This window comes from Coccinella septempunctata, chromosome 6 (genome assembly GCF_907165205.1).
Source record: "Coccinella septempunctata chromosome 6, icCocSept1.1, whole genome shotgun sequence".
Lineage (NCBI taxonomy): Eukaryota > Metazoa > Arthropoda > Insecta > Coleoptera > Coccinellidae > Coccinella > Coccinella septempunctata.
This window is the reverse complement of record NC_058194.1, coordinates 14,712,814-14,739,640: the sequence shown is the minus strand read 5'-3', so window position 1 is coordinate 14,739,640 and position 26,827 is coordinate 14,712,814. Positions and strand designations below refer to the sequence as shown.

General features: G+C 34.4%; 1 protein-coding gene across 1 annotated transcript in view; it reads right to left on the bottom strand.

Moving 5' to 3' along the window:
- Positions 1 to 26,827, bottom strand: part of LOC123315465 — a 117,205-nt gene that overhangs the window by 28,731 nt on the left and 61,647 nt on the right. The window contains exons 5-9 of the mRNA XM_044901157.1: positions 20,600 to 20,654; positions 15,502 to 16,049; positions 13,789 to 14,020; positions 7,865 to 8,044; positions 4,930 to 5,298 (exon numbers count right to left, since the gene is read on the bottom strand). Coding sequence (XP_044757092.1) covers positions 4,930 to 5,298; positions 7,865 to 8,044; positions 13,789 to 14,020; positions 15,502 to 16,049; positions 20,600 to 20,654 — 1,384 coding nt within the window. The remainder of the gene's footprint in view (positions 1 to 4,929; positions 5,299 to 7,864; positions 8,045 to 13,788; positions 14,021 to 15,501; positions 16,050 to 20,599; positions 20,655 to 26,827) is intronic.

Below are 26,827 nucleotides of genomic sequence, written 5' to 3'. Positions count from 1 at the left end.
TAGATCCCAATTGGTGTTGAGGATCGCGTCATAAAGCCGCGGAAAATCTGCCTTCCTGAAGTTAAAACACTCAAGATTGGCTTTAACACTCTTAATCGGTTTCGAAGTCAATGACAATGAAAATTCCAAGGGGGGGTGATGCGCATCGACGGCAACAACAGGAAATAGGGACTCGAGAACAACAATAGAGCATCGAGTGCAGATAAGATCCAAAATCCTGTTTTTAGCATTCAATATCTTATTTTGCTGGGTGAGTCCGAAAAAGTTAATAAAATTCTCAAGCGCGTCGACTCTGCCATTATGCAGAATTTTTATCCCTGCCCGTGATGTACTCCGGTATATTGAAATCACCTGTAATTATCAACTTATCGTCTTCATTGCATAAACATGGTAGGCAAGAAAGGGTCTCAAAAATCTCCTCGTAGTGATCGGAGGAGGTATTTGGTGGTATATAGATATTAATAATGTAAAAATTTGAGCCTCGAATAGTCAACCTCAACCCGATCACATCGACCCCGGGGAAAACAGCACTCACGGAGCTGAGATCAAGTGGGGAAGCCAAAAGATTTGAGCACACTGCAATCAGTACACCACCTCCCCTCGTTTTACCCGTGAGGTCAAAGTCTCGATCTTTTCTAAACAGAACGTACCGCTCGTTACAAATTTCAGAATCTGAAATATCAGACGACAACCAGGTTTCCGTCAAGCATATGACATCGAAATCACATTGGGCAATGCTATCATATACCTCAAAACTTTTGGATCTAAGTCCCCTCACGTTCTGATAAAAAAAAATTAAGTTTGCTGAATGGGCTGCAGAAAAATTTGCGGAAATATTTTCCCGCCATAATTGTTATTTAGGAGGAAAAATAGATGACTTATGAACTTTCAGTTTTTTTTTATAAATTGGACATTTTACGGCATCCCATACAACATGACAACTGTCAGTTAAATTAGCATTGATACAATTGATACATTTGTGAACAGAACTGGTACACTCATTCAAAATATGATCTCCCGCACATTTTGGACAAACAATTTTGCGAGAGCAGTTCAATTGCCTATGATTGAAACCACTGCACCTATAGCAAATCCTCAAATCCGTAGCATCATAAACCGAGCAAGCATCGTAATTTACGAAGAGTTTTCCCCGATCCATTATCGAAATATGAGTGGCAGCATCTACCTCAATTAGTGACTGGAATATGCTCGGATTATTGTGCGTCGGCCAGGTTTTCAGGATCCTCAAATGGGATGAATCAGATAATACATTGTTCTGTCCCCTCAAAAATTTCAACATATCTTCATCTGAGTAATCCCCCACAAGACCTACAATTTTAATCTTGGGTAGAAATCTTTTAATATCCGAAATTTTGTATTCCGTGGCGAGTTTTTCGTTAGCTAGTTCTCTGAACGATTTGCTTTTTTTTAGTTCAGTTTCTTATTGCTTCCGTTAATTCATTAAGATGCCTAACAAATACCAAAAGCGAAAAATCGAGGATTAAATTCTGGAAATTCTCAAGGACGAAATTTCAGAAAAAAAGGTTCTTGCCGTTGGGTCTGAATAATTCAAGAATATCAACTAATTTTTCACCGATGAAGCAACAATTTCATATAATGAGTTAATAATTTTCATAATTCTAGTTGGAGCTCATTCATCATCCTGAAAACTGGGTGTACCTTGAAAGGGAGGGTGAATAGTGTAGAAAATTTTAGACCCGGTGTTGAAATTGCTTGCGAAATTGTTTGAGGTCGGTCTGAGATCATTACTAACTCATTTCTTTCCCATTTTCGCGCTGGGCAACTCTGTGCGAACATTTAACTAATGTATATATAACTCCGAACAATAATAATAATTTGCACCAGTTTATTCATTGGGTTTCACATTTGATTTGAATTGTTCTTCACAATGGTATCTTAAGTCTTTCTTGAACACGGGTTAGTTTAGAACGTATCGAAATGTACTATTCCATATGGAATCGCCCATCTTAAAAGAAAGTTTGAGAAATACGGACATCCTAAGTTGCCCTTAATTCTCAACCACAGTTAAAATTCGGATGGGTCAATATTCATATGGTTGATGGTTGAATGAGATTTTTCTTGATTTCATTTTTCTCGAGAATGAAGAAGATAGATTAGGTACTCTTGAGCTAGGGTTATATTGGGATCTATTTTATCGATGGAAGGTACAAGAGATTTTTGGCAAAATAGTTTATTCGAAAAAAAAACATGCGTAGTTGGTATTCAATACCGTGTATATTACAAGGATATTGATTCCAATTGCTGGTCCGCATGCGTGATAAATAAACTGTAGGCTTATTAGTTATATATATGGACGTGCCTAGTTAATTTATCACCTTTCATCGATATAACGTGAAAACGTTTGTTCATTTATGAAGAAACTCAGTGTACCGTACCTATCTGAAATTCAACTTATGTTTAAAAGATTAATTTTCGAATAAGATGAAATTGCGCTATATTATTAATTAGGTACTATTCAGCTACTATATGTACTAAAATACAGCACTAACATGCAGTTCCTAAAAAACAAATAAGCTACTTTAGAAAAAACAAGGTTTCTCCTAATTTTCAAAAAAATATACAGGTTGTCTAAAAATCTAACTCAAGATTTCGGTAACTATATAGAAGAGGTATAGCAAAACAGATTTTACGTTGCTTTTTTTCCGTCAAACGAAAAACCGTAGCATTATGCTATCCTTGGTTTATGACTTTCCTTTTTATGAAAAAAGAGAATTTGTTGATTTCGAAAACTACTCATATCAAGCTAGGGATTTCAAACGTTACGAAAATTCTACAACCACTCTTTTGTTTGAATATAGTGTAGTGACAATCTGCCGTATTTTTTTCTTTTTATATTTAGAATTATGAAAGAAACTTGTATTTTTTAATTAATTTGAATTTGTCATCTTTGAATGGGAAAAACACAGAATTGAAAAATGAAAATATGCCTGCGGTTTTCCTCTACAGAAATTTTGGAATATTTCTTTCAAGTATCATTAAATATGAGTAAAGAATAATAGTCAAATTGTAGAATTACATGAACGCTTGCAGTACTTCGCGAGATTATGATATACGATATACGCGATAACCGAACGCGAAGAGAAATTTTATGAATTAATTGAATTTATATTTTGAAGTTTTGAATGCAGCAAAAAAATTTAGACGGATGGAAAAAGTTCTAATGGAATGGCCTTCTCGATCTCCAGATTTAAGGTGACGAGACTTTTTTCTGATTGCAAGTGTTGTTTTTTACAAATAAAAGAATACAAGTTTACATAAGAACTGATAACTATATACCAATGGTGCATATCATTACTGCTTTCCGCGTTCGAAATAGCTTCTTATAAAAAATTGATACATTTCGCGGCATTTTCATAAAAAAAGGTACAAGTATCAAATATACCTAAAATTTCTCTAGAAGTTTTTGGTGTTACGTAAACCATAGGCTGAGATAAAATGTTCTTGCTGGTCTGTAGCATTCGAGCCTATCGTATTTTTTCTGATATTCTTATGGTCATAATTCAATATTTTGGGAAATTACGATCTGTAACAAAATTATAATGAGTTCAGAGAATTCTACGATTCAATCATTATTTAGCAACTAATATTTAAGCATCCGATGCAAAACTCACTCTCTATGCATCAATTCTCTAGTCACCTGTTATGATTCTGATAAGATCAAGGCGTACTTGATTCAAATATTATTAGTTAATAATAAGACAAGTTTTTTCAGGAATTTGGACTTTAATGCTTTTTTTGTTAAATTTCTTTAAATCTTTACCAACGTTTCGGATTCAATTTGATCCTTTATCAAGGCTAAAAAAGGTAACAAAGTATAGTTAAAATTTTGCAGAGTTCGCCCAGGCGAGCAAAAACAAGTACCCACCTCGAATTTACCTCAATCTAACAAGCATTTTTTGGAAGATCTTTCATTTTGGAATTTTTTGATGTCACAAGGAAAATCTTTTTTCTCTCTTTTAGAAGTACGTGAGGAGTACTGAATATTGTTTAGTACTTTTTCTTCTGTTGAAGATCCGTGATCTGGGTAGGCATCTGAACCCGCCCGTCCAAGCGCCATCTGCATTACATGAAACAATAGGTCATACAGAGTCGGACAAGTTTGAAAATTCACAAGTCAAAATTATACACTGAACAATGAATTGGGCAATCAATACAAATAAACTCATACTCGATATATCTTCAACAATTAAAAACTACAAAAGAGTCTTTCAAATACTCCAAAAATCCCCTCTCTCAAAAAACCATCAAGTGCCACCACAGAGACAATCATCCCCTCAAATGGGTACATTTGTCCCAACTGACCAACCTATCAACAATACTTGTTCTTGCTCGCCTGGGCGAACTCTGCAAAATTTTAACTATACTTTGTTACCTTTTTTAGCCTTGATAAAGGATCAAATTGAATCCGAAACGTTGGTAAAGATTTAAAGAAATTTAACAAAAAAAGCATTAAAGTCCAAATTCCTGAAAAAACTTGTCTTATTATTGATAACATGGACGAAAATCCAGATACAGATTATTAGTTGATGCAAATGTTTATCTTGTATCCTCATTCTCAATTTAATGATGACGAATTCAATAGTAGTTTGCATTTGAAAAGTACAACGTTTTCATAATTCGAACTTTAAAACAGTTCTACAGAATGCCAGAGGATTCAGCTCAAAAATGTGCCGTAGGTTAACTTTTCAGATTTCTAGCTTCGACGACAACAACCAAAAGATCGTAGAAGGCTACCGTTTCACCATCCTCTGTTTCATTTAAAAGGAACTCGGAAATATCCCATCTGTTTTCCAATAGCTTTTCTAGTTTCGAAATTCTCTAACTGGGTATCAAATTTTAGACACTCTGTACATATGAAAATTCAAAAAAAATTGTTGTAGTATTTACCTGCATTTCCTGAACTATTTGGTTTATCACAGTAAAGTCTTCGTGGGTGTATTTAGTTAAACTCTGAATGACGGTGAGTAATTTGAGTATCTCCCTAAAGTGCTCTAAAGGCTTATGGATGAAGGTTGTTATGTCCGGCCTTCGTCTGGGTATCTCCGGTTTATGCAGAAACCGGCAAAAATCCGAACTGGAGTTTCTCGATTTGTTGGCTAATACACAGTCTGCTTTTTTTATTCCTGAGCAATAACGTTTGTAAGCACTACACAACTCCTTAGTTTTCGAATGATAAGTTCTACATAAAGCATTTATTCGAAGTTCGCCGTCTTCTTGAACTAAATTGTCGATAATATCTTCAGTTATCCTTAAAATCTGAAATGGAATTTCCAAGAGATGGAAGTTAGGTTAAATAAAAATTGTGTTCCGAGTTTGGTCCTGCGTAAAAATGTTTGTTTGACAGAATTTCAATATTGATATTAGTTTGGTATTATCTAGAAAATAAATTGTTGCTAATATAATCTATATTCATAATATACGTATGAATATTAGGGAGCTGACGGCAAAGTGCAGATATGAGAGCTGAAAAACCATAAGGTAGGTACTACTGAAATTTTTGATATTTACGATTTTGTAGAAAAATGTTTGAATAGGTCAATTTTATTTTTAGTTAAACAAATGTTATAACATGTTGAGGAATTTGTCTTTCGATGGGCAGTGCTACAGCAAGTTCATTACAGTAGAAAGAAGAATGAAAAATTTCTACTCTAGATCATTATGATGAAATTTTCGATAGAAAACAATTTATTTCCGTGCTTTCGAAATCTTGAAAAAAAATATACCTACTTATGAATAAGAAGCTCGGCTGTGTTGTTCTGACTTATTTTGTATAAACTGTAATTGGTATCCGGTCTTTCATTACTCAAGAATAAAAGATCTAAATTTCCCAAAGAATGTCAAAAAAATATTTCACTATTTCGAATCTAAACTGAAAGGAAAAAATTGTAGACCCGAACGCGCCTCCAACTTGAACGATTCGAAACATTACGAATTATTTCATTTCCTCTCTATGAACTACAGAGAAAAGAATGTGAATTATGGTTCTATGAGGATAAATATAACTTGTATATTATCAGCATTCTCGAGCTTGTTGATGAAGCCTACACGCGAAATTCGGAAGCAAAACTTTATTGGCCAAAATATTCAGTCTCCTCCCCAAAACAAGACTCTCGTGGGCATCACTACTCACAATACATAAAAAGAAAAATTCGAATTCGATAAGTCTATCCATTCTATCACTGATAAAATAAGTTTGATAAAACACTCCACCAATGACCAAATCTTCCTCAGCAACAGAAATTTATCTGTTTCTAGCAAAAAGTAGGGTGTGGCATTTCGAAATGCCAACTACCCTTCACCGTAGAGAATGAAGGACAAACTTTCCAATTATTCATGAAAAGTTGTGACTCGAAATAAAAATTGACCTTATATCTAGCATTTTTTTAACGTGATTTAAGGTGATACTATACTCACGTTATATTTACGCACTCTGTATATTAACGGTGGAGATTAATACGTTCAAATTATCAATTCGTCGTGACAAACAGAGAAATGAGAACGACAAAAAAGTTGTGTAAGAAAAACAAAACACATTTTATACTTCAAACAATTTCCTCATGAGGACTCAGGTTTCAGTTCATAAATTTCTCTTCGAAATTCTCTCAAAAATAATTTGTCTGATAAAAATCTAGTGTTAAATAACATCTTCAACTTTCTCAGACTCTTATTGCTGCAATTAAAAAATAATTGTGAAAATGCTGTACACATTAATCCTAAAAGTGCCAACCGGGTACATCGGAACTATCAAAATTGGAAACAACAATTGAAAAATTGTCTTTCCAATATTGCGAGCTAGTCATGAAGGAGCGTAAGAAATCCCAGAGAAATTGAAACATCTAAACGCAACTGTAGACCGGTTTTGGGATCATTGTCCACTCATCAGCACAGTGTAGCGTTAAATATTCCAACCGGAGGATGGGGTCTTAAACTAAACCGGGGCGTTGTTCTGAGAAATTATTTCAATTCTCACCACGATGCGCCACCTATTCCGCAAAGACTAAACCAAACCTCATTTTCTCTGCAGACTCCTACACCAATTCATGGCTTCAAGATTTAACTACTACATACAGTCAACGAATGTTGAATTAGGAATGAATGTTGAATTTGGAAGGAATGGGTTGTTTTCTTCGGTTCTACTCTGAGTGTGAATAACCTGCAAAAAGTTGGAAAGAGAAAACCTGATTGTTCATGATATCCTGAAAAATGAAATCATTTCGCCCTGAATACAATTGAAGTGTGTCGCCGTTTCTTGAAAAATACAATGATTCGATATTTCTGATACACTTAAATAGATAAGAGAATCGCAAGAGAAATTTTTCAAATTCCCTACCTGAAATTAATGAGTAGGTACTGAAAAATTATTTACCTACCTACATTCTATTAACGAGTCGTAAGGAAGAGACTGCATAATTATCAAGTGAGTATCTACTTATCTCAACAAGTGAATCTCAGAAATAACATCATTGACAACAAGATTATTTTCATTTGAGCTGTCATGCACTTGATTGTATTGCGATCATCTCCCTAATTGTACATAATACTATCAATTTTGGTCTATCTGAATTCCTTTCATTCACTATTTCAGTTTTCTAAATGAATTATGAAATCTATCAATCTATACTTAAAGCCTAGTTCTAACTAAAAAATTAGAACATGAAATGAAATATTACATGACAATGGCATATAATGTAGCTGAAAAAATTGTTCACCTTTTGCTAAATATTGTCTTTATCATGTAATATTCCGATTATACTCAAAGTACTAAAAATACCAGTTGATTTATGAACACAATGATGAAAAATAAATATAAAATTGTTTTTACCTCTTCAGAATTCTGAAATAATATTTTGTGCTCTGAAGGGGTTATAAGGTCATTTCTTTCTGCTAAGGCGGATACAAATCTTGTAACAGCAAACTGCAAACCTGTTGCATACTGCTGCTCCTTGTTTATTAATTGATACATTGTTCTTTTTCTATTCTCTTCGGGATTATTCGATGCTTTCTGTAAAAAAAACATCGTCTCAGCCTCAGCCTTGATCGTTCAGATAATTCAAGAAAAATGGGATAGTCTCACAAAAGTAGTAATTTTATGAAATAGGAGCTGAAAATACATCATAATTTATTGGAGTACCTATACAGGATCTTTTGAAACTACAGGAACAGCAGAAAAATTCGGCTAGAGTATGTTAGAGTAAGGGCTTCATACAAAGGTTAGTGTATTTTACCTATGGCATGTTCCTTACTTGAACATTCATCTTTAAATGTCAAATATAATTTTGAAGATGGGCCGGAATATTCACCTTCGGAAATGAAAAGAGGTCTTTATAGTGATCCTCTATTCGACCAAGAGGCTACCCCCTACCTCAAGGTACCAAGAAAGCATTTCAGTAGAAAATGTTCTGTACAGAAGTTTCTGGATTCATTCTGTCTATCAGAAGTCAGAAGGCGCCTGTAAAATTCGACCTTCAATTTCAAGTTTATTTCAAGATCAAATGTTATTTTCAAGGAGGGAAATAACACTTTGCGTGTCAGGAAATTTTTGAGTTTTGGTTCGACCTTACTACTGATAATATTCTGTTCATACAAGGTACGAAGAGCCGATTGACGAGTTTTGGAAGGGCCATTGCTGGGGTTTTGGTGGGGACAGGTAGGTGGGGGGACTCTTTATTAAGGTCTCTCGTTTTTAGTTGGCACCATGAGCACAGATTACACAGTATTACCAAAGAGTATCAAGTTGATACTCTTTGGTATTACAGAGTAATCTGTAATCTGTAACCATGAGTTGGACAGGAATGCATCAGGGCTTTGTCGTTCGTATGTTTTTCTAAAATAACCGTTCTGTGATCGCGACCCAGCGGACTTTTCGGCGCCATTTAAGGAGCTATCAACACTTTTGTCCCCTCTGCAGACACAATCAAAACTTACTCGCCTCTCTCAATTAGGAGGGATTGTGATAAGATTTTTTAGGGAGGAAAATGTCCTTCATAGTAACTCTCCAGCATTACGTTTCGATTTTGAAAACCTTCTCACAGCCTGAATTGGAAAAAATTGATGAAGAACACGATCTGGATTATGTGATTCTAGGTTCTAGGCTAGAACTTCATTAGCTGTTTTAGATAGATGTTCCCACAGCGACTGGTTTCACTGAGAAGGGACGTGGTGTGGCCAGCGCGCACACCTGATTTGAGCATCTGCGACTTCTTTCTTTGGGGCAACCTTGAAAATAAGGTCTTCATAAGCATCTTCCATGCATCGTGTCATAACTCAAGCAGCAAAGTACCGAAGTAATCTGGGACATACCACTCGCTATATGCCGAAGTCGACTATATCCGTGTATCACTGATGGCGCCCGCCATATTAGCGATATCGTTTCCAAAACTTGAGTATAAAAACTACATTTCCTACTGATTCGATTAAATGAAACCGTTTTTTTTTCTCATAACCCTTTGAAACTCGTCAATCAAATCATGGTGCAAGCTGTAGGATACATACTACAGGTCAAGGTTTTATGAGTTGTTCGTATCTCTTCAATGAAATGTCTTGATCCTCAATCAACCAAAAAAATATTTCCTTTGAAAATCAAGTGATCTGTAATATCTGCAATTTTCGAATTTCGAACCAAAAATGGTACGGTTAGATTGGTCATTTTTTTTTATTTCGCACTACATTGAGCATGACGGATAGCGCCCAGTATAACATATTATACAGGGTGATTGTTTGACTTGTACAAATATTTCAGCAGTAGATTCTTGAGGTCAAAAGAAACTCTTTTTTCCTTTACCATTTTTTTTTCTAATCGGCTCGGTTTCAAAGATAAAGACTGTTAAAACACCATAACAAATCTGACAAACGGTTTTATCGAATGAAATGAATTTCGGAATATAGTTATCCTCATTTATTTGATGAATCTTTTTCGGATACAAAATATTACCCATGTTTTCTCATTATGTTACGTACCATAAAAATACCAAAAATTCAAAACCTTGAAACTCTTGAAACTAACTTGGACGGCATCAGATGATGAATATTTGAACTCTGTTCAAAAGGTCCACAGATGTGTAGTGTTACATATTTAGCTAGTTATTCTGAAGGTAATTTTGTTTTTACAAGGGTGGCACAGCTTATTATGAAAACTTATGGAAAATAGCTATATCTTCTTATCAGAGCCAAAACGGAAAATATGCCATGGGAAAAAAGTGTATCTTATGACCTCAATAATCTACTTTTAAAATATTTGTACTATGACTCACCCCGTATAATGAAAGATAAAGACTATACAAATCTTATATCTATATTAATAAAAGATGAGGATCTATGGTTTACTTCAAAATGCTTTATTGTTCAAACGATCGCACCAAATTGGACAATTCTTTTTTTGTTGTGTTTATTATTGTTAGGGCAAGGTTTATATAACAAAATATTGCCAAAAAAAATTGTACAGAACAGAAAAAAAGGCATTCCTTTTTCTTACGACCAATCGAGCAATCACGATGAGTGAGTTATTATTATCTACCCTAGAAATAATTTAAATGGCAAAACTAGGTTTGCCGGGTCAGCTAGTAACATATAAAACATACGGATAGGTAGCTCATGACAAGGGTGACACATAGATATGTAGTTATTGCCCAGTTTTTTGTAGGAGCTCACTTAAATATTCCTTTTTTAAATTTCAATTAACTGTTTATAATATTCTATACTGCGCAAACATCTATCGGCCTACAAATAGTCGTATATCACCTGGAAGTTGCGATTCTAAAACGTAGTTCACACTAACATCCCCTAAAAATGAAGCTTAATTCATCCTATGAAACCTATTCTATTTTGTGTGTACCACCAAGGAAGAAAAAGTGACGGAGGTTATTGTAGGTTCAAATGACTCATTTACTTTTCCAATTTAATTCCATCCCCTCAATACAAAGTAGTCTCCACTGCAGACGACATACCCATGAACCCATGCCGACCGCTCTTCCCAATCTTCGAAACAACGGTTTAATTTGATTTTCAGGATGACCCTCAATGCGCGCAGCGATTTACATTTAATCACTTCAGAGAGGGACGGGAGGTATATTTCGCGAGAGGCTTTTGGGAAGCCTATAAAACAGGAAATAGTCGCAGTTAGCTTCCCCGCGATATGTTTGGAATTTCCAATCAAAAATAACAATCGATATGGGTATTTCCAGAAACAAACGAGCCATTTCAGAGAAGAAATTTGAATTGGAAGGCCATATTCACAAAATATAAAATGACATATTCAATAATACATAGCAAGAATTCATTCAGATGCATACCATCCGCCGATATAAATATCAAAAAAAGTTACGATCTGAATTGAACTAGCTAGTTTGCCATTGACAGGCCAACTAAATGGAGGACCGAAGAAGAGCAGATGGTGACCATGGTTTCGGTCACCTCGTCAGAGCAACACAGCTCCTTCTTCGATGGAAAAACGCTTGGAATTGATGCCTGATGGACCCTAATTAAATACTGGCAGTCATTTACTATTAATTGGGAACCCAAGAGGACCACTCGTCGCTTTCATCCACTAGATCTGATCAAGTATTATGAAATAGAAAGCGGATAATCCCAAAGAAGTGTGAAGGAAAAACTGTGATACCTACTACGGACTTTTTTCGCCCTTGGTGGAATGACGAATTTCCCCTAGTTGGTTTTAGAATTCCAAGCGAACACAATTTGCCAAGTGTGACTCCGATGTGTATCAGATTTTTGTGAATTCAAGGATAATTTATCAGAAATTGAGCCAACTATTACTCTTATTCATTGTAATTATCACGGTAGTAATATTTTCACTATTTTCAATTCATCTAAGCTTGAAAAACGTAATCATGCTCTCATGATTCGGTTGAAGGATACCGGTTCAAATTTTGTATGAATGTCAACCGTTGTCAACCATATCCCATTTTGAGCACTTTTGCAGGGTATCTCTCTTATCTTCAAAGATAGAGGATTGTCGTTTTTGCGACAGAGAGTTTTTTCTGAGGTTTTTATCTCTGTTTTTTTCATGTATCATACGAAGATATGTATGGTACCCCGTTGACATTTTTCCTCTGCTTAAGCCGCCCACAGACTTCGTTCTTTTCCATCCGTTCGAATCGCCGCGATTCGAACCGTCGTTCCAAAAACGCCAAAAACCGATGTGTGTGGTGAAAAACCGACGATTCGGAACGACGGTTTTTCACCACACACATCGGTTTTTGGCGTTTTTGGAACGACGGTTCGAATCGCGGCGATTCGAACGGATGGAAAAGAACGAAGTCTGTGGGCGGCATTACACTGAGATCTGGAACGAGAAACAGGTTTTTAGGATCTGTCTCTTGTTCCATTTCTTTACACCCGCTTCATAGTTATTTTCAGATTGTAAAAGTTTGTAACACTCTTTTTCAAAAGAATATATATATATATATATAAAATAAAAATGCCGTAAGCAGAACTCTGATAGCTTTTTGGTTTTCGATATGCAGGGTCGAATTGAGAAGTATTACTAGTATCGTATCTGAGTTAACTCAGTTTTGATTTTGGAATCCATGCAGTTACACACTTACAGCCGTTTTCAATAAACCTATCTATTCATCGTTTCACTTACTGACGATTGGAAACCATTCTGAAATATATCTATAGATAGATCATAGAAACAAAATCAGATGGTTTTTCTATCTTCAGTAACTGAAACAATGGATATATAGGTTTATTGAAAACGGCCGTTAGTCAGCTCAAGTGAGTTAGAAACTTTTTCGTTCTTGTTCAAATTAAATCATAACCAGAGCGACCACCAATTGAGGCAATCAACTCGCCCATCACTGCTTGAAATATTTCAAAAGAACAAAGATCATGAAAAGTAGTACTTCTCTAAAAAATGAAATTTTCAAGAGTTATCTGGGAGTTGTTCAATATTTTCTAGTGAAATGATTACTACCCCATGTTGTCCATTAAAGAGAAACTAGCCCATTACGAACCTTTCTTGACAATCTTCAATTCTTAGCACTTGACTTTCAGAGGTTAGAGTGTTACAAGAGTCTTTCAGCAATGTGTCAAACTCAACAGTCTGTTGCAATTTTCGGCTCAAAATTCGAAAATTGTAGTCATTTGGCTTTTGTAATAAATCCTTTTTTCCTACTACAAATGAGCGCAAAAATTAGTTTAGTATAATAAATAAAGAAGTCACATTTGAATTAATTGCTGATAAACAACTTCTAAGCCATTCATCTCAAAACTAGGCTCAATGGACTTGGTTCACTTCAGCTCTGAACCCCTCATATCTAAATGGAAATATCAGTGACTGAATAAATGATACAAATATATTCAGTTAAAAACTGTTCTATGAAAAGGGAAAATTAGTATAATATCCAACTGAATAAAATTTTCTGATAAAGGTTTGACGAAGGAAAAATTGAAAAAATAAATTCAAGAAATATATTTTACATCAGCAAAACTTGAACAAAATTCAACAAAATAACTGAAATTAAAAACCAACTATGAAACGCTTATAAATTCAATAAATAAACTTAAAAACTAAACTAAAAAATAAATCAAGAACAAAGCATTGAATTTCACTTATAAACTAGCAGTTACTGGCCGAATAGTTGAATCACTGATACAATAAGGCGAAATAATAAACATCATTGATTATTATCTTGGGGATAACATCAAAATTAGGAAACAAATAGGCATCAAATTATATACATACATTAACAAAACTAGATAATATCAAACAATTACACCGTTACCAACCTCGGAACTAAATGTGACTTGAGGTAGTTGCAACTTTTTCCTGCTACAATCCATGGAAGTTGTATTGGTGGAACATACTGTGGAAGGCCTACGTGGGACGAAACTTGTTGGTGTAGGAAGCGCTACCGAACTCACTGTACCAATACTGTTTATGCGTTTAACGCTTGGAACAGAACCGTTTCTCGTTGAATTTCGTCGGAAAATTTCTAATGTTAATTGATTTCCGTAAGATCTGTAACAAAGTAAAGGTTTTATAATAAATTGTCGCCTGATTCAAAAAGAAAATTGAATTTGGTGAGGTGAGCGAAACAAAACGTAAAAACAAGAGATAATGAGGAATACAACAACTAGCAGCTAGCAGAACCTAGAACCTTTCAAATGAATTTGGGTAGGAATGACCGGTTCTTTGAACTGATGCAGATTTAAGAATCAAAATTTATAAATATCCTACAAAATGTGTTTCATTGGTAAATTTACATACTTTAAGCTGAGGTAGAGATAGCCTAGACGAGTCCAAAAACTTATATACGACTATGATAGTTCTAATAAACTCCATAGCCGAGACATAGGCTGATATATAGGGTGTTTCCTAATTGAATGTCAATATTTATGGAGGTGATTTTCGAGCCCATTTTAAGAAAAAAACTTCATATGCACATATGTCCTAAATGTCTTACCTTTTGAGATACAGGGCGGTAAAGTTTTCAAAATTGAATCATTTATTATCAATATCTACAATACCACTTCAAATATTTCAATGAAATTTGTCATACATGTATACTATGAATCAATAGGTATTTTCTAATGTATCACTTTATTCTTAATTTCCACCAGTGGCGTTCGTACGTAATTTGACCTACCTTTTTTGACAGACATTGATGGTACGCCACAGATTTTTAATGAAATAAAAATTATTTTTGACATTCCCCATCATTTCTTACCAAAATTGATCTCTAGACTTTTTTTGATCCGATTCACGGTTTCCGTTAAAAAAAATAAAAACCGTTTCTCTGCATGATCATAACAATATATACTTAATACATAAATATGACAATATCACCATGCAGAGACATTTCATTTTCTTAGGGGAAACCCGTGTGTCGGATTAAAAAAATTCAAGAGATCAAATTTGCTCATGGCAGTGGCATGCTACTAACTGTCTAAATAATACCAACCTGTATCTCAAAAGTAAGACGTTTAGGACATATGTGCATATGAAGTTTTCTTCTTAAAATGGGCCCAAAAATCACCCCCACAAATATTGACATTCAATTAGGAAACACCCTGTATGTATTCGTATAACAGGGTGACTCTTTGACTCGTACAAATATTTTAGCAGTAGATTCTGAATGCAACTCGTTTTAAAAGATCCACACATGTGTAGTGTCATAGATTTAGCTAGTTATTCTGAAGGTAATCTTGTTTTTCCAGGGGTGTCACAGCTCATTATGAAAACTTAAAATGGCTATATATTTTTATCAGGGCCGAATCGGAAAAAATGGTATAAGAAAATAGTGTTTATTTTGACCTCGAGAATCTACTGTTGAAATATTTGTACGAGTCAAAGACTCACCCTGTATGTACCTGGTTAGTCGAAATACTCGTACCTAATTCATTCTTGGGATGAAGTATTAGCTGATTTGCTTTGTTGATACGAATAAGTTCGTTATTATGATTAACATTACAAAGAATAATTTATGCAGGTATACATACCTAATTAAATTCAAAATTTCTATTTCGGGCATCATAACCACATTGTGCTTATCGACGAAAATGAGATAATCTCCAGGTAATATCCCTGCTCTATCCGCGGGTAGTCCCTTCTCTACCCTTTCTATCCTAGGCGGATGTGTCCATACCACTGAAAATCCAAAACCAGATTTACCACACTTCATCAATCTTTTCGTGTGCGTGAATGGCGTCCTTCCATTTTTTATTCCGGTAGCTCTCCTTTGCGTTGCCGCAGGAATAGCATCCGGTCCTTCGATGGGGTCGAGCTCCAAATATCGAAGAAAAAGATTTTCGTCCGCCGATTTTTGTTGCTCGCTCAGTATGGCCTTGTTGGTATTCCCTTGGAAATTATCGAATTCCTCTAAACTGATCATTTCGTCGATACTAGTGGAGTGACTGTCGCACATGTTTGCTTGGTGTTCCGATGAAGGTTTATCTTCTATTGTCCTTAGAATATTATTTTGGGTTATCGGAATATTTTGATTTCTGCCTGCTGGTAAAGGTAGGAGTTGAAAAACGCCATATTTTTCCTGAAAATAAAATCACAATTTATTATCTGGAATTTTCAATTCTTGTTTATTATATTATCGATTTTTTATGCAACTTCATTATTTATATTATTCAAGGAGCATAATATTATAATGGCTATTATTCACGCTTATGACGTTTAACAAAAGAAACACTTGGTCGAGTTTGCTAAATCATGCACGTGAATAATAGCCATAATATGCGAGTAGAATACTATTCTATATACATGCACGATTATAAGAAAATATTTCTAAAATTTCTTATCAACTCATTTTCAATAATATCTGTATTGGTGTCAATATTTCAATACTCGCTTCGGCAATTACTCACATTTCACAACTATATACATACAATTAATAATTATACAGGGTGTTCTACAAGCTCTATGACAAACTTTGACAGATGGTAGCTGTGATTATTCTGAACATTTTTTTTCCTATGAGGATATATCCGATTCGTTTTTGTTTAGAAGATAAAAGCATTTGAAAAATCATATTTTTATGTTCAAATCATAATATAATAATAAATGGAAATTTTGAGACTATAAAAATTCTTCACATTGACGAACTAAAGATGCCGTAACTAGGCGGATCAGATTTAGGTCGTTTCGTATTCTGTTTGCTGCATCTCGAATTCTATCAAGTAATTGTTGATGAGATTGGATTTCAACATGATAAACAAGCTACCTTTTACGTCCCCATAAATAAAAATCTGAGGGATTTAAATCAGGTGAATGCGATGGCCATTGTATTGATCCTCCTTGACCTATCCATTTATTCAGCCAACTGACTACTTGTCTCCCTCTATGTGGTAGTGCAGCATCGTGCTGATACCACATATTTCGAACAATGTTGAGCTCTGAGTCATCAATGAAGTCAAAAAGGTTGTGCTCCGAAATTTTTTTATAGGAATCTGCATTCAAACGATCATTTATAACATGTACTGGTATCAAATCGTTTTTAAAAATCCCACCCCAAACGTTTACACTGAAACGTTGCTGGAATCTTCTTTGTCTAATAGTATATGGATTCTGCAGTGCCCATACATGTTCATTATCATTATTGTTGATACTATCCTTAGTGAAACAAGTGTCAAATGAGTAATTAAAACCAATATTTTCTGTCGGCTACTTGATAAAAACATGAAAAAAAAGTTTAAAATGCTTGTAACTCCTAAACGAAAACGAATCGGATTTACGTTCATAGAAAAAAGAAGTTCAAAAGAAGCACAGCTACCTTATGTCAAAGTTTGTCATAGAGCTTGTACACACTCTGTATAGCAATATCTCTAAGTGGAGAACCCTCTTCTAGTCGGGTCCTAGCGAATCGCAGTTTCAAACCGTGTTTGCGGTTTGATAGACCAGTGAATAATTGCACAAATGTTGAATAAACAATCAATGAATTATGGCTCATGCTCATTAATCACAAGTGATTTATGAATATAATACCCAAGAAAACGGATAGAATATGCTTGCTTTTTCGACTGTTGATGAATATATTTCATGGTTTCTCGTACATTCTTATGCTTTTTGGGCGACTTGAATTATTTTAAAAGAATTAGTGATTGAAGAAGTCATGCACAAATATTTTAAACAAGTCGTAAACAACGTGAACCTTATGTAGATATGTGATATTATATCTAGTGTTTTCGCACATAAAAATGCAATTAAAATGCAAAACTTAAAATAACAGATTACCGTTTCGATATTATAATATACCTTTCATGAAAAGTACAAAATATATAAATATATTGACAAAATGGAGCCTACGAGTACAGTAAAAAAGAGTGATTATAGACGAAAAAGTTTACATTCGTTCAAGATGGCTTTTTCAATGATCAGTACTTTCAGTGTGCATATGGTCTGATTTATGGATTTGGATGGTTCTGCAAGCTGTAGACAGTACCGAGGAGGAAGGATTTGAATTGCCTGAAACACTTGGAGGCCCAAAACTCCTTCAGATTCAGACAACCTAGAAGAATCACTAAAACTAACAAAATCTTTCCATAAAACTGACAAATTCCAACTAATCACCAGGTTATTGCAAAATACGATGCCTTCGCGAAAAAACGTAGAAATATAAAAAAACATATATTAAAATACGTCCACAAGTAAAAATAGAGGTTGATAAATAGAAAAAAACTAAAAACGTCCCTGAATTCTGAAGAACAGAAGCTAAGCAAAACGGATAAGGCATTTTTCAATGAGAATACGAATTTTATGGCTATCAAAAAAAGAGATGAGACGATTTTCTAGAGGTCTGCTTGTTGGCTACTGTAAGATATCGGTTTGAAAAACTTTACAAACGAATTTTTTTGAGAGGTATATGAGTGAGTTGACGAATCCATCGATAATTTAATCTGGCGAATAAAACACATCGTGGAGACTTAACTCTTACAAAGAAAATAGTCGTTCCGCTGTAGTATTGATTTCTTGGGACATATTTATTATGTATGGCTACGCACAAAAAACCTCAAGGGCAAACAACCATCTCTTATCAAACATCGAAATATAGAGACAATGGGTAAAAGGCTCTGGAACTTGGAACACTATATGAACCCTGCGATGAATTGCTGCAGATGGAATGCTGCAAACGAATTCATCCCTGAAATATCATACTTTTTTGCGGGACTCTATCTGTTGCAAGTGCTTTCTATGATTATCATCACTACTTCTTAGCGATTACTCTGAATATATGGAAAAATTGTACTGAATTTTTGCTGACGAAGCGCACCTAACGTTCATCCCCCTGCCTATACCATTAAATTAGTCTTATGGAGAAAGACGCTACCAATTCTGCTAAAACTGCGGAAGAGTAGACCATTGCAGTCCAGTAATTCATTAGAGCTTTGCTTTGATGTTCATATGAACATCAACCTACTAGTGGCTCTGACAGTTTTTTAACAAGTTTTCGAAACGATGTTGTGTAAAGTAAAACTATTAAAAAAACTCATTTTGAGAGATGACAAAAATAGCAAAAATTAAATAAAATTTGCTCTAAAGAATAAACTTATTGATCAGTTGTAGATTGATGTGATCAGCTTCTAAAGATCTGTGTTTACATGAAATATCTAAATGAATCTTACACGATTAAAGAAAAGAGTTAGTTAGTTAATAACTGAACAATTCGAATGAATTAAGACAATGAAACATATCTGGATATTAAATTTTTATCCTATTAAAATAGGAATCTACTTGGATTAGGACAGTACAAATTGATTCAGTGCGCTTAAAAAAAAATGCTTTGACTTTTTTAATGTCTCATATAAGTAGCAGCTGATTTTGGTGATTTCAGAAAGGTTAGACAGCAGTCAATAATATCAAATTCATTTCTTCTAGAATTTCATACAAAAACCTTTTTTATACTGTTGTGAATATGTAAGACTATGTGATAACAATACAGCATTTCGGGAGTTTTTAGTTTTGTGCTTTAATTGAAAGAAAAATGCAGCTGAAATGCATCAAATAATCGTGACAATGCTCCAACTGACAAATTATGTAGGTAATGCTTCCGATGTTTCCAGAATAGCGATTTCAGCGTAAAGAAAGCCCCTCTCTGGATACAAAAAAAAAACTCCAAGGCGAAGAATTTGAAACATTACTCGATGAAGATCAGACTCGAACGCAAGAGGCGCTTACAGAATCATGATGTGGGCTGACTCAACAAGCAGTCTCCTTACAATTTAAATCCATGGGAATCATTCAAAAGCAAGGCAATTTCGAGTAGGTACTTTATGAACTGAACAGTGAGAAGTTGTTATAGGACTCAAATCGCAGAGGTCACTTTATTAGGGCAAATCGAAAATTAGCACACAACCTTATTAAACAAATTAGTTCGGTCCGATTATTTATTCTCGAAAATGCATTCATTTAAGAAAAACATGACTTATTTGTTCATTCATGTTTTTCTGATAAATAAAGGGACCTAAATAATTTGAAGAGTACAGGGAAACAACCATCGATGTAAATTTTCTTTTCAGCTGTGAAAAACGCGTTTTCAACTTCAAAATCCGTTATCGATTGAAATTTATTTTGGGAGCAAATCGTTGATTTCATTTTTAATTGATTTTGTTTCAGAGATTGGGAGTGAAAACCCTAAAAAGTTTATGAAGAGATTCAAAATCCGTTCATAGGTATTATTCGAAATATGACAAATTAAATATTATTGTTCTCGGAATGATCATTATTAATAGTATCATACATAAAATGAGTGCATTACATGAAATGACGCAGATTTTTCTTTCCGTGTATTGATCGACATCGTTAGTTCTTTCCCTGTACGGTAAATCTTTGACAGCGATTCAACGTATGACTGAACTAGTTTCATGCCTGTTTTAATATACCAAGATACTACTTTTCGTTCTGAATTTAATTGTGTGTCTAACTCATTTTCGGACAAAAATTGACATTGATGGTTTTTTCCCTGTACCCTTCATTTGTACTTCCAATATATGGATGTATCGAGTTTTCAAAATATTCGCAAAATGTCTTCTTAAGATTTCTTGTAATTGAACCTCATCTAAACCTTCATTACTTAAAGTAGATACTACTTACCGATTGACACTCATCTCTCACTGAAAATGATGTACATCCGATGAATTCACTAGTTCTGAAAAGAAAAAAAAATTATGTACCTACATGATCCAGATTGAACAGGAATTCATAAAATAATGTGTTTCCGATCAGAGTTCGTATTTTTTGAACTATATGCTTAGGTTCCGTTTTTTTCTGACAGCCAAATCTATGCTAGAGTAGCCAGGAGCATATAGTCCATTCAAGAATGATTGACATCTCGGGTGGCTATGAAAAATCGAATTTAAGTTGGAAATGGCCCATAAGTTGAGATTTTATGTTGTGGAATTCAGGTTGGTATTGTGAATAAATCTACAGACCTATTATATGAGAATCTATGCACTGATCGACGTTAATTTGAATTTTGTACTTAATTTAATAGTACAAATTGGAAACATTAATCAATTTTGAATGGAGATAAATATGCTCTGAATTTTAATATTTCTTCTTCTCAAATACTTTTCTGGGTTATATTTATATACTTATCGCAGTTCTGTGATTAAAACTACAAAAATTATCGAAGATCTTTTGTGGCCAGATTTTAAATTGCAGTTGAATCTTCAAGGAATTTCAAGAATACCAATCATTCTTGAATGGACTATAAGTAAATCTTACTTCTTTATATTTCCAATGAATCTAATAATTAAAAACATCGCAAAATGTATAACAAGGAAACTACCCGTTGAGGTTTCACAAGCCAAACATTTTCATTTGAAATTTTGGCTTTGACTTTTTTGAGCGATTTGTAAGATTAAATTCAATTGCGACTTGTCTTTAAAAAAAGATTCTTCTTCACTATTCTTCATAACTGCACAACATAACTAGAATTTATTCCATAAAGATTGATCGGGGAATCAACGCTTGATTGATGGATAAACGTCAATTTGTTTCCAATCAATAAATCAGCCATGTGAATTCGGAATATCATTCTCGCATCAACTCATGATCTATATACGTCCATTCAATTGCTACTTCTTCAATATATTTAGGAATAAAAAAGTTTTAGTGACTTTATCCTTGAACTCGAGCAATCAAAGTCTTGTGAAACCCGTGTATTAAATCTCAAGTGGTTCGGGGCAAATCCCCAACTGAGCGTTATAATTTTTTTACGTTCATTGAAAAATTCAATTACAAACGGGAATACACTAATTAAAAGTTTGAATTGAATGGAATTCATCCTGGAATCTCTTCCTGAGTGACTCAGTAGGGGGAAATGAAGACTTGGACGGGCGTATACTTGTTTGCACCATCATCCGACTCAAATAACAACTAAACTTCTCTTTTGAGTACAAAGATATCTGGCATTCACATTTCAGTTTTTGTAAGTAAACATCGAACAAAAGTTCCGGAACATCGTACTCTAGTAAAGAGTAGGGACATTGAGTTGCAGGAGAAAATTTTTCACGACCTTTTCATTTCACCAGTGTTCAATGTATATCGAATCTCTGTTAGGGGTTCGAAGTTCGATTCCATGCTTCTGGAACATATGCTTGGAATGAGTCTGATTATTACGGGTACACCTTAATTGGCCCCCATAACCTACGGTTAATCCACAATAGAAAGTGAATAATGGGGAAATTAAGCCAGTAAATAAACTCCTACGCTGAATATCGGCAAGAACCCCCGGTAAGCCCTCAAATCGATTGTTCGACAGTTACCCGCATAACAAATCCCTTAGTGGGGGTACGCCGGAATTCAGCCCCAATCACTGTTCAACGTTTCGGATTGTTAGACGCCACTGATTGCCGTTTTATCATTCTGTCTGTTGTCGATACCTCTTGGTACAAAGCCTGACCACACTGCCACACTCTCTAATGAAGTGCATGTCAACAACAGCCAACAGCTGTAAAGTTCCCTATATCGGCATTAAGTCCGCGGTTGTTCAATCATTAGTTTCCGAAATGACATTATTGATTTACAACGAATTGTCGCAGGATAGATGGTAATATATTATGCAGTTGTGGATAAAATCTAATATGGAATTCAATATGTTGAAACATTCCATATGGAATATTTCCAATAATAGGAGTTTTACTGCAAAACGTGGCTAATCAGCTTTTGCTGAATATGGCCAACACAAAATCTAGTTCTAAGAGTCAACAGTTAAATAGTTTTAATGTCTGAAATGAAATATAAATTGGAAAACTTGCGTCTCGGGGAGATAATTTTTTTAGAATTCAATGATAATTGTCTGCATGCCGCTAGTTTTCCAATTTATATTCTACATTGTTTTAAAATTTTCGACGATTTCTTTATTTGTATTAATTTACATACTCTTTCTTTTTATCATTGTCTACACCAATGAAACCAGTAACAAGTTATAAATTATTCTATGGGAATGAAAAATACTTTTGCATTAGGGCTTTTTTTTGCACGATTTTGGAAAAGTAGGAGAGAGTTCCTTTGAATTGGAAGGCCCATGAACCGGACGCTACAGTTTTCTACTACACTCGATAGTAATTTAGCATACTTTACATAAATCCCATTTTCGCAACAAGGCGCGAGCCACAGGGTCAGCCATTTTCCAAGAGATCTCGATCGATGTTGCGAAAATGGGATTCACGTAAAGGATGCTAAATTACTATCGAGTGTAGTAGAAAACTGTAGCGTCCGGTTCATGGGCTGTCGAATTCGAAGGAACTCTCCCCTACTACTTTCCAAAAGTCAATGCGTGTGAAAAGTAATACTTTCGAAACGCTAGTAGGAAAAACATTTTTCCTACTAGCTGAGGAGCGAAGTCGAAAAAATATTTTTCCTACTAGCTGATTAATCCAAATCTGAAAACAGAACCCGCCTATCATTTCTAGATTTTGGGTTCAAACAAAAATTGAGATTTTGACGATTGCGAAAATTTCTCATAACATTTTTGTCTTACAAAGTAACAGATCTGAAACTTGAGAGCTTTTTAAGGCATTTGAATACGCAAAATCTACTAACAAAAGTTTTTTTTCCAATGAAAGTTTGCATTTAAAAAACATAAAAAAGTGCCTGCAGAAGATTCAAGTATCAGATCTGTAACTTCAAACACAAAAGTCAAAATCTTATTTTTTGCTAATACATAACTCAAAAACGAAGAATCGTAGGGGGCTACGGTTTTCACAGTTTCAAAATTCTTTGTTTCTCTGAAAAAGAGCTAGAAAACGTGCCATCCATGTTCTTCTAGCTGGATTTTTCGAATATTGTTGGAATTTCTAGAATGTGAACCTTTGCCTCTGCTTTTTACTTTTTTCTTCTTTGACCTGTTTTTATTTCATAATAGTGTACCTTTGTGATAATTGTTGGAATAAATATATGGTTTGTTTATGAATGCTGATCTTAAAGCGGGCTTGAAAATCTTGCATGGCAAACAAAAATTAAGGAACCCTATTAAAAATCCCACAAAATCGCTGCAGTTTCCACTAAGAAAATCCTTGAAACCTCTGAAAATTTACATATTTACGGAAATCCCAAATTTTCATAGAATTAAAAACTGGACAAACAACTTTTGCGACACATTAGGATTTTTATTTATTGTTTCAATGATTCTGATTCGTAGGACTGCTGCAATTATTTAAATTGTGAATTCTTTTTTTCTCACTCGAGATTTCAAGATTTATTTATCTCTTCATAAAAAGAACTACAATACAATAATAAGTTAGTATAGTATAAAATTAATATTATTAATAACGAAATTGAAACTATTAGAATTATATTCTTTTCATTCATTCAGTTCATTTATTTCATTGTAAAAGTAAAATGCGCCGATTTCAGTGCAATCATCTAATCCAAATACTGTTAACGACATGTGAACGTGAAGATTAATATCAGCTATAATTTGCATATTTTGTTATTGCACGCAAGAGATGAAAATATTCTGAAAATGTCACAGGAAGTTACAACAAATGCTTGAAAATCCGCTTTATTTCTATGGTCATACTTTCAGTCCATTTCCAACATATAGTCATAGAGACATGGACTGTGTCTTCCCTTTCTATCTATGCATGAAATACGCTCAAAAAAAGTGACAGAGAGAAACGCACGTCGGGCATGCAGTTGTCTTTTTCTAGAATTTTGATTCGTCCACACTCACTCTATGTGAACAAAAAAGAGACAGGAAAATGCCCGACGATCATTTCTATTTTTCTATGAAAAAGACAATTTCATGCTGACATTGCTCAGTCCATGTCTCTATGTCCAACATAACCCAACAAAAAAATTCTCTAGTTCCAGATGTCATATGCTACATCGCTAAAATAATTTAAACGGCGATTGAAAATGCTCGTTAAAAACAATGAAAAATGCTTGAACAGGTCAATTACTATTGGAACTTCATAACGTCCATTATAGATGATGATGAGATATGGTCTCGAGAGTTTGACATGCAACCTAGTCCACAATTCGGAATGGACCATTCCATTTGCTTGGAACATCGAAGTGGAGCAAAAGTGGAGAATCTGAATAATTATTGGCGAATCCAAAAATCTAGACGCCCTCTGCCGACAGAATTACGAAACTACTTTGTCAGTACTGCAAAGTCGAAACAAATTTTGTTCCTTATGCTTTTTCTTATCTCACGTTGTCCAACAAAGTATTATAATTATTATTTGGAGAAGTTATATTGGGATTATTGTCTGTGTTTCTGAATAGTAATATTGATTCGGAAAAAATAGTGGAAAAGGAATTTTCCCAGTCCTTTCAACTGGCAGGAGTTAGGTTGAACGATTTTTCTTTGAGAGAGTTTTCTGCTAAATTCAATTCATGATTTAGAAATACAATTTCATAATTTTCATACTTCCAAATGAATGCTTTTCTCATCTGTAGAACTTGTTCCATGAGCTAAATCATATTTATGTCTCTTGAGATTTCAGTATGAGGAATACCTATATCATAACATGGAATTGAAATACTTTAAATAGAAACTTCACAAACTCAGTATATGCTACCTCAACATTATTAGCTAGGTTTAATTCAAGAAAGAATCTGTGAAATAATAGGATTTTGTGTCTAGGTACAGTGGATCACCAATATCATCGCTCGATTTTATTCCACAATTCATCCTTTTCAAATGAAATATTTCCAAAGAATGTTGATCTTTCTTTACGAAACTAAATCAATCATTTCACTTCCGATAATTCCGATAAATATCTTGATTTTATAGAAAAACTCTGTTAGGCCGTACAAATCCCGAAAAGAGTACTAACAAACGTCAAAGTTTGTTTTCATTTCGCAGCGCCCTCAACGGTAATTGGATTCGCGAATTGCCAGAAAATGCGACAGTGAAAAAAAATGAACAAATCATATCGAACCTGATATGGCTCTAGAATAGTCTAAAAGATTTCTTCTGTCTACAAAATTTCGACTCAAAAACTTAAACCCCAAGAAAGGAATCAATCTAATTGGCAGATTAGAATCCTAATTAGATTGGTTCCTTGTTTAGGTCTTACGGTTATCAGACTGCACCCACCAACATTTCAGTTCATATAGGAATTTAGGCTGTATAAACCGATCATAATAAATCTACTACCATCCAAAAAGGCTCTAGGTCATAAAATATTCATTGTCGCATCTTATCGAATCTTATACGGATAGAAGAATGTCTTTACCTGTCTAACCTGTCTAACCCGAAGCCTGAAATTCAATTTAGAGTGAAAACCTCGCAAAAAAGTGAGTAATCATGTCGGGTTGCTTGACGTGAAATGAAATCACATCAACGCCTTTTTCTCGCGTGACCATTTCGCCAGAGGCATCTTTTTTAACTCATATTACTTAACGTGTTTGTAATTTAATCAAGAAGTCGTTTAGTATAACCTATAATTTGTTTCGGTAGTAAGAAGGCTGCCCGGAAGGAGTTTAATGGAGGAATGGTAATGAGTTTATTGGGGTTGGAAATTGTGCGGTGTGAGAATGATAGTGGAAAAGCATGTTTTCACCTTTTATTGGCTGATTGACCTATGCTAAATTGTTCTGAGTCAATGTGAAAGTATTTTTTCGCGTATAAAGAAGATACTGATAGTTCACGCAGGGTGTCCCATCGAAAATTGACCCCCCAGAACTCAAAAACGAAGAATTTCCGAAAAAAACCCCATGAAGGTAGCATCAACTCGCAAAATTTTTTGATTAGGGAAGAGATGTCGAGTGTTGTTTAGTTTCAAAGTTATTTATGTTCAGTACATAATCAAGTGAAAATTTTCAAAATCTGTCTATTACTCACGAAATGATGTAATAACAGAC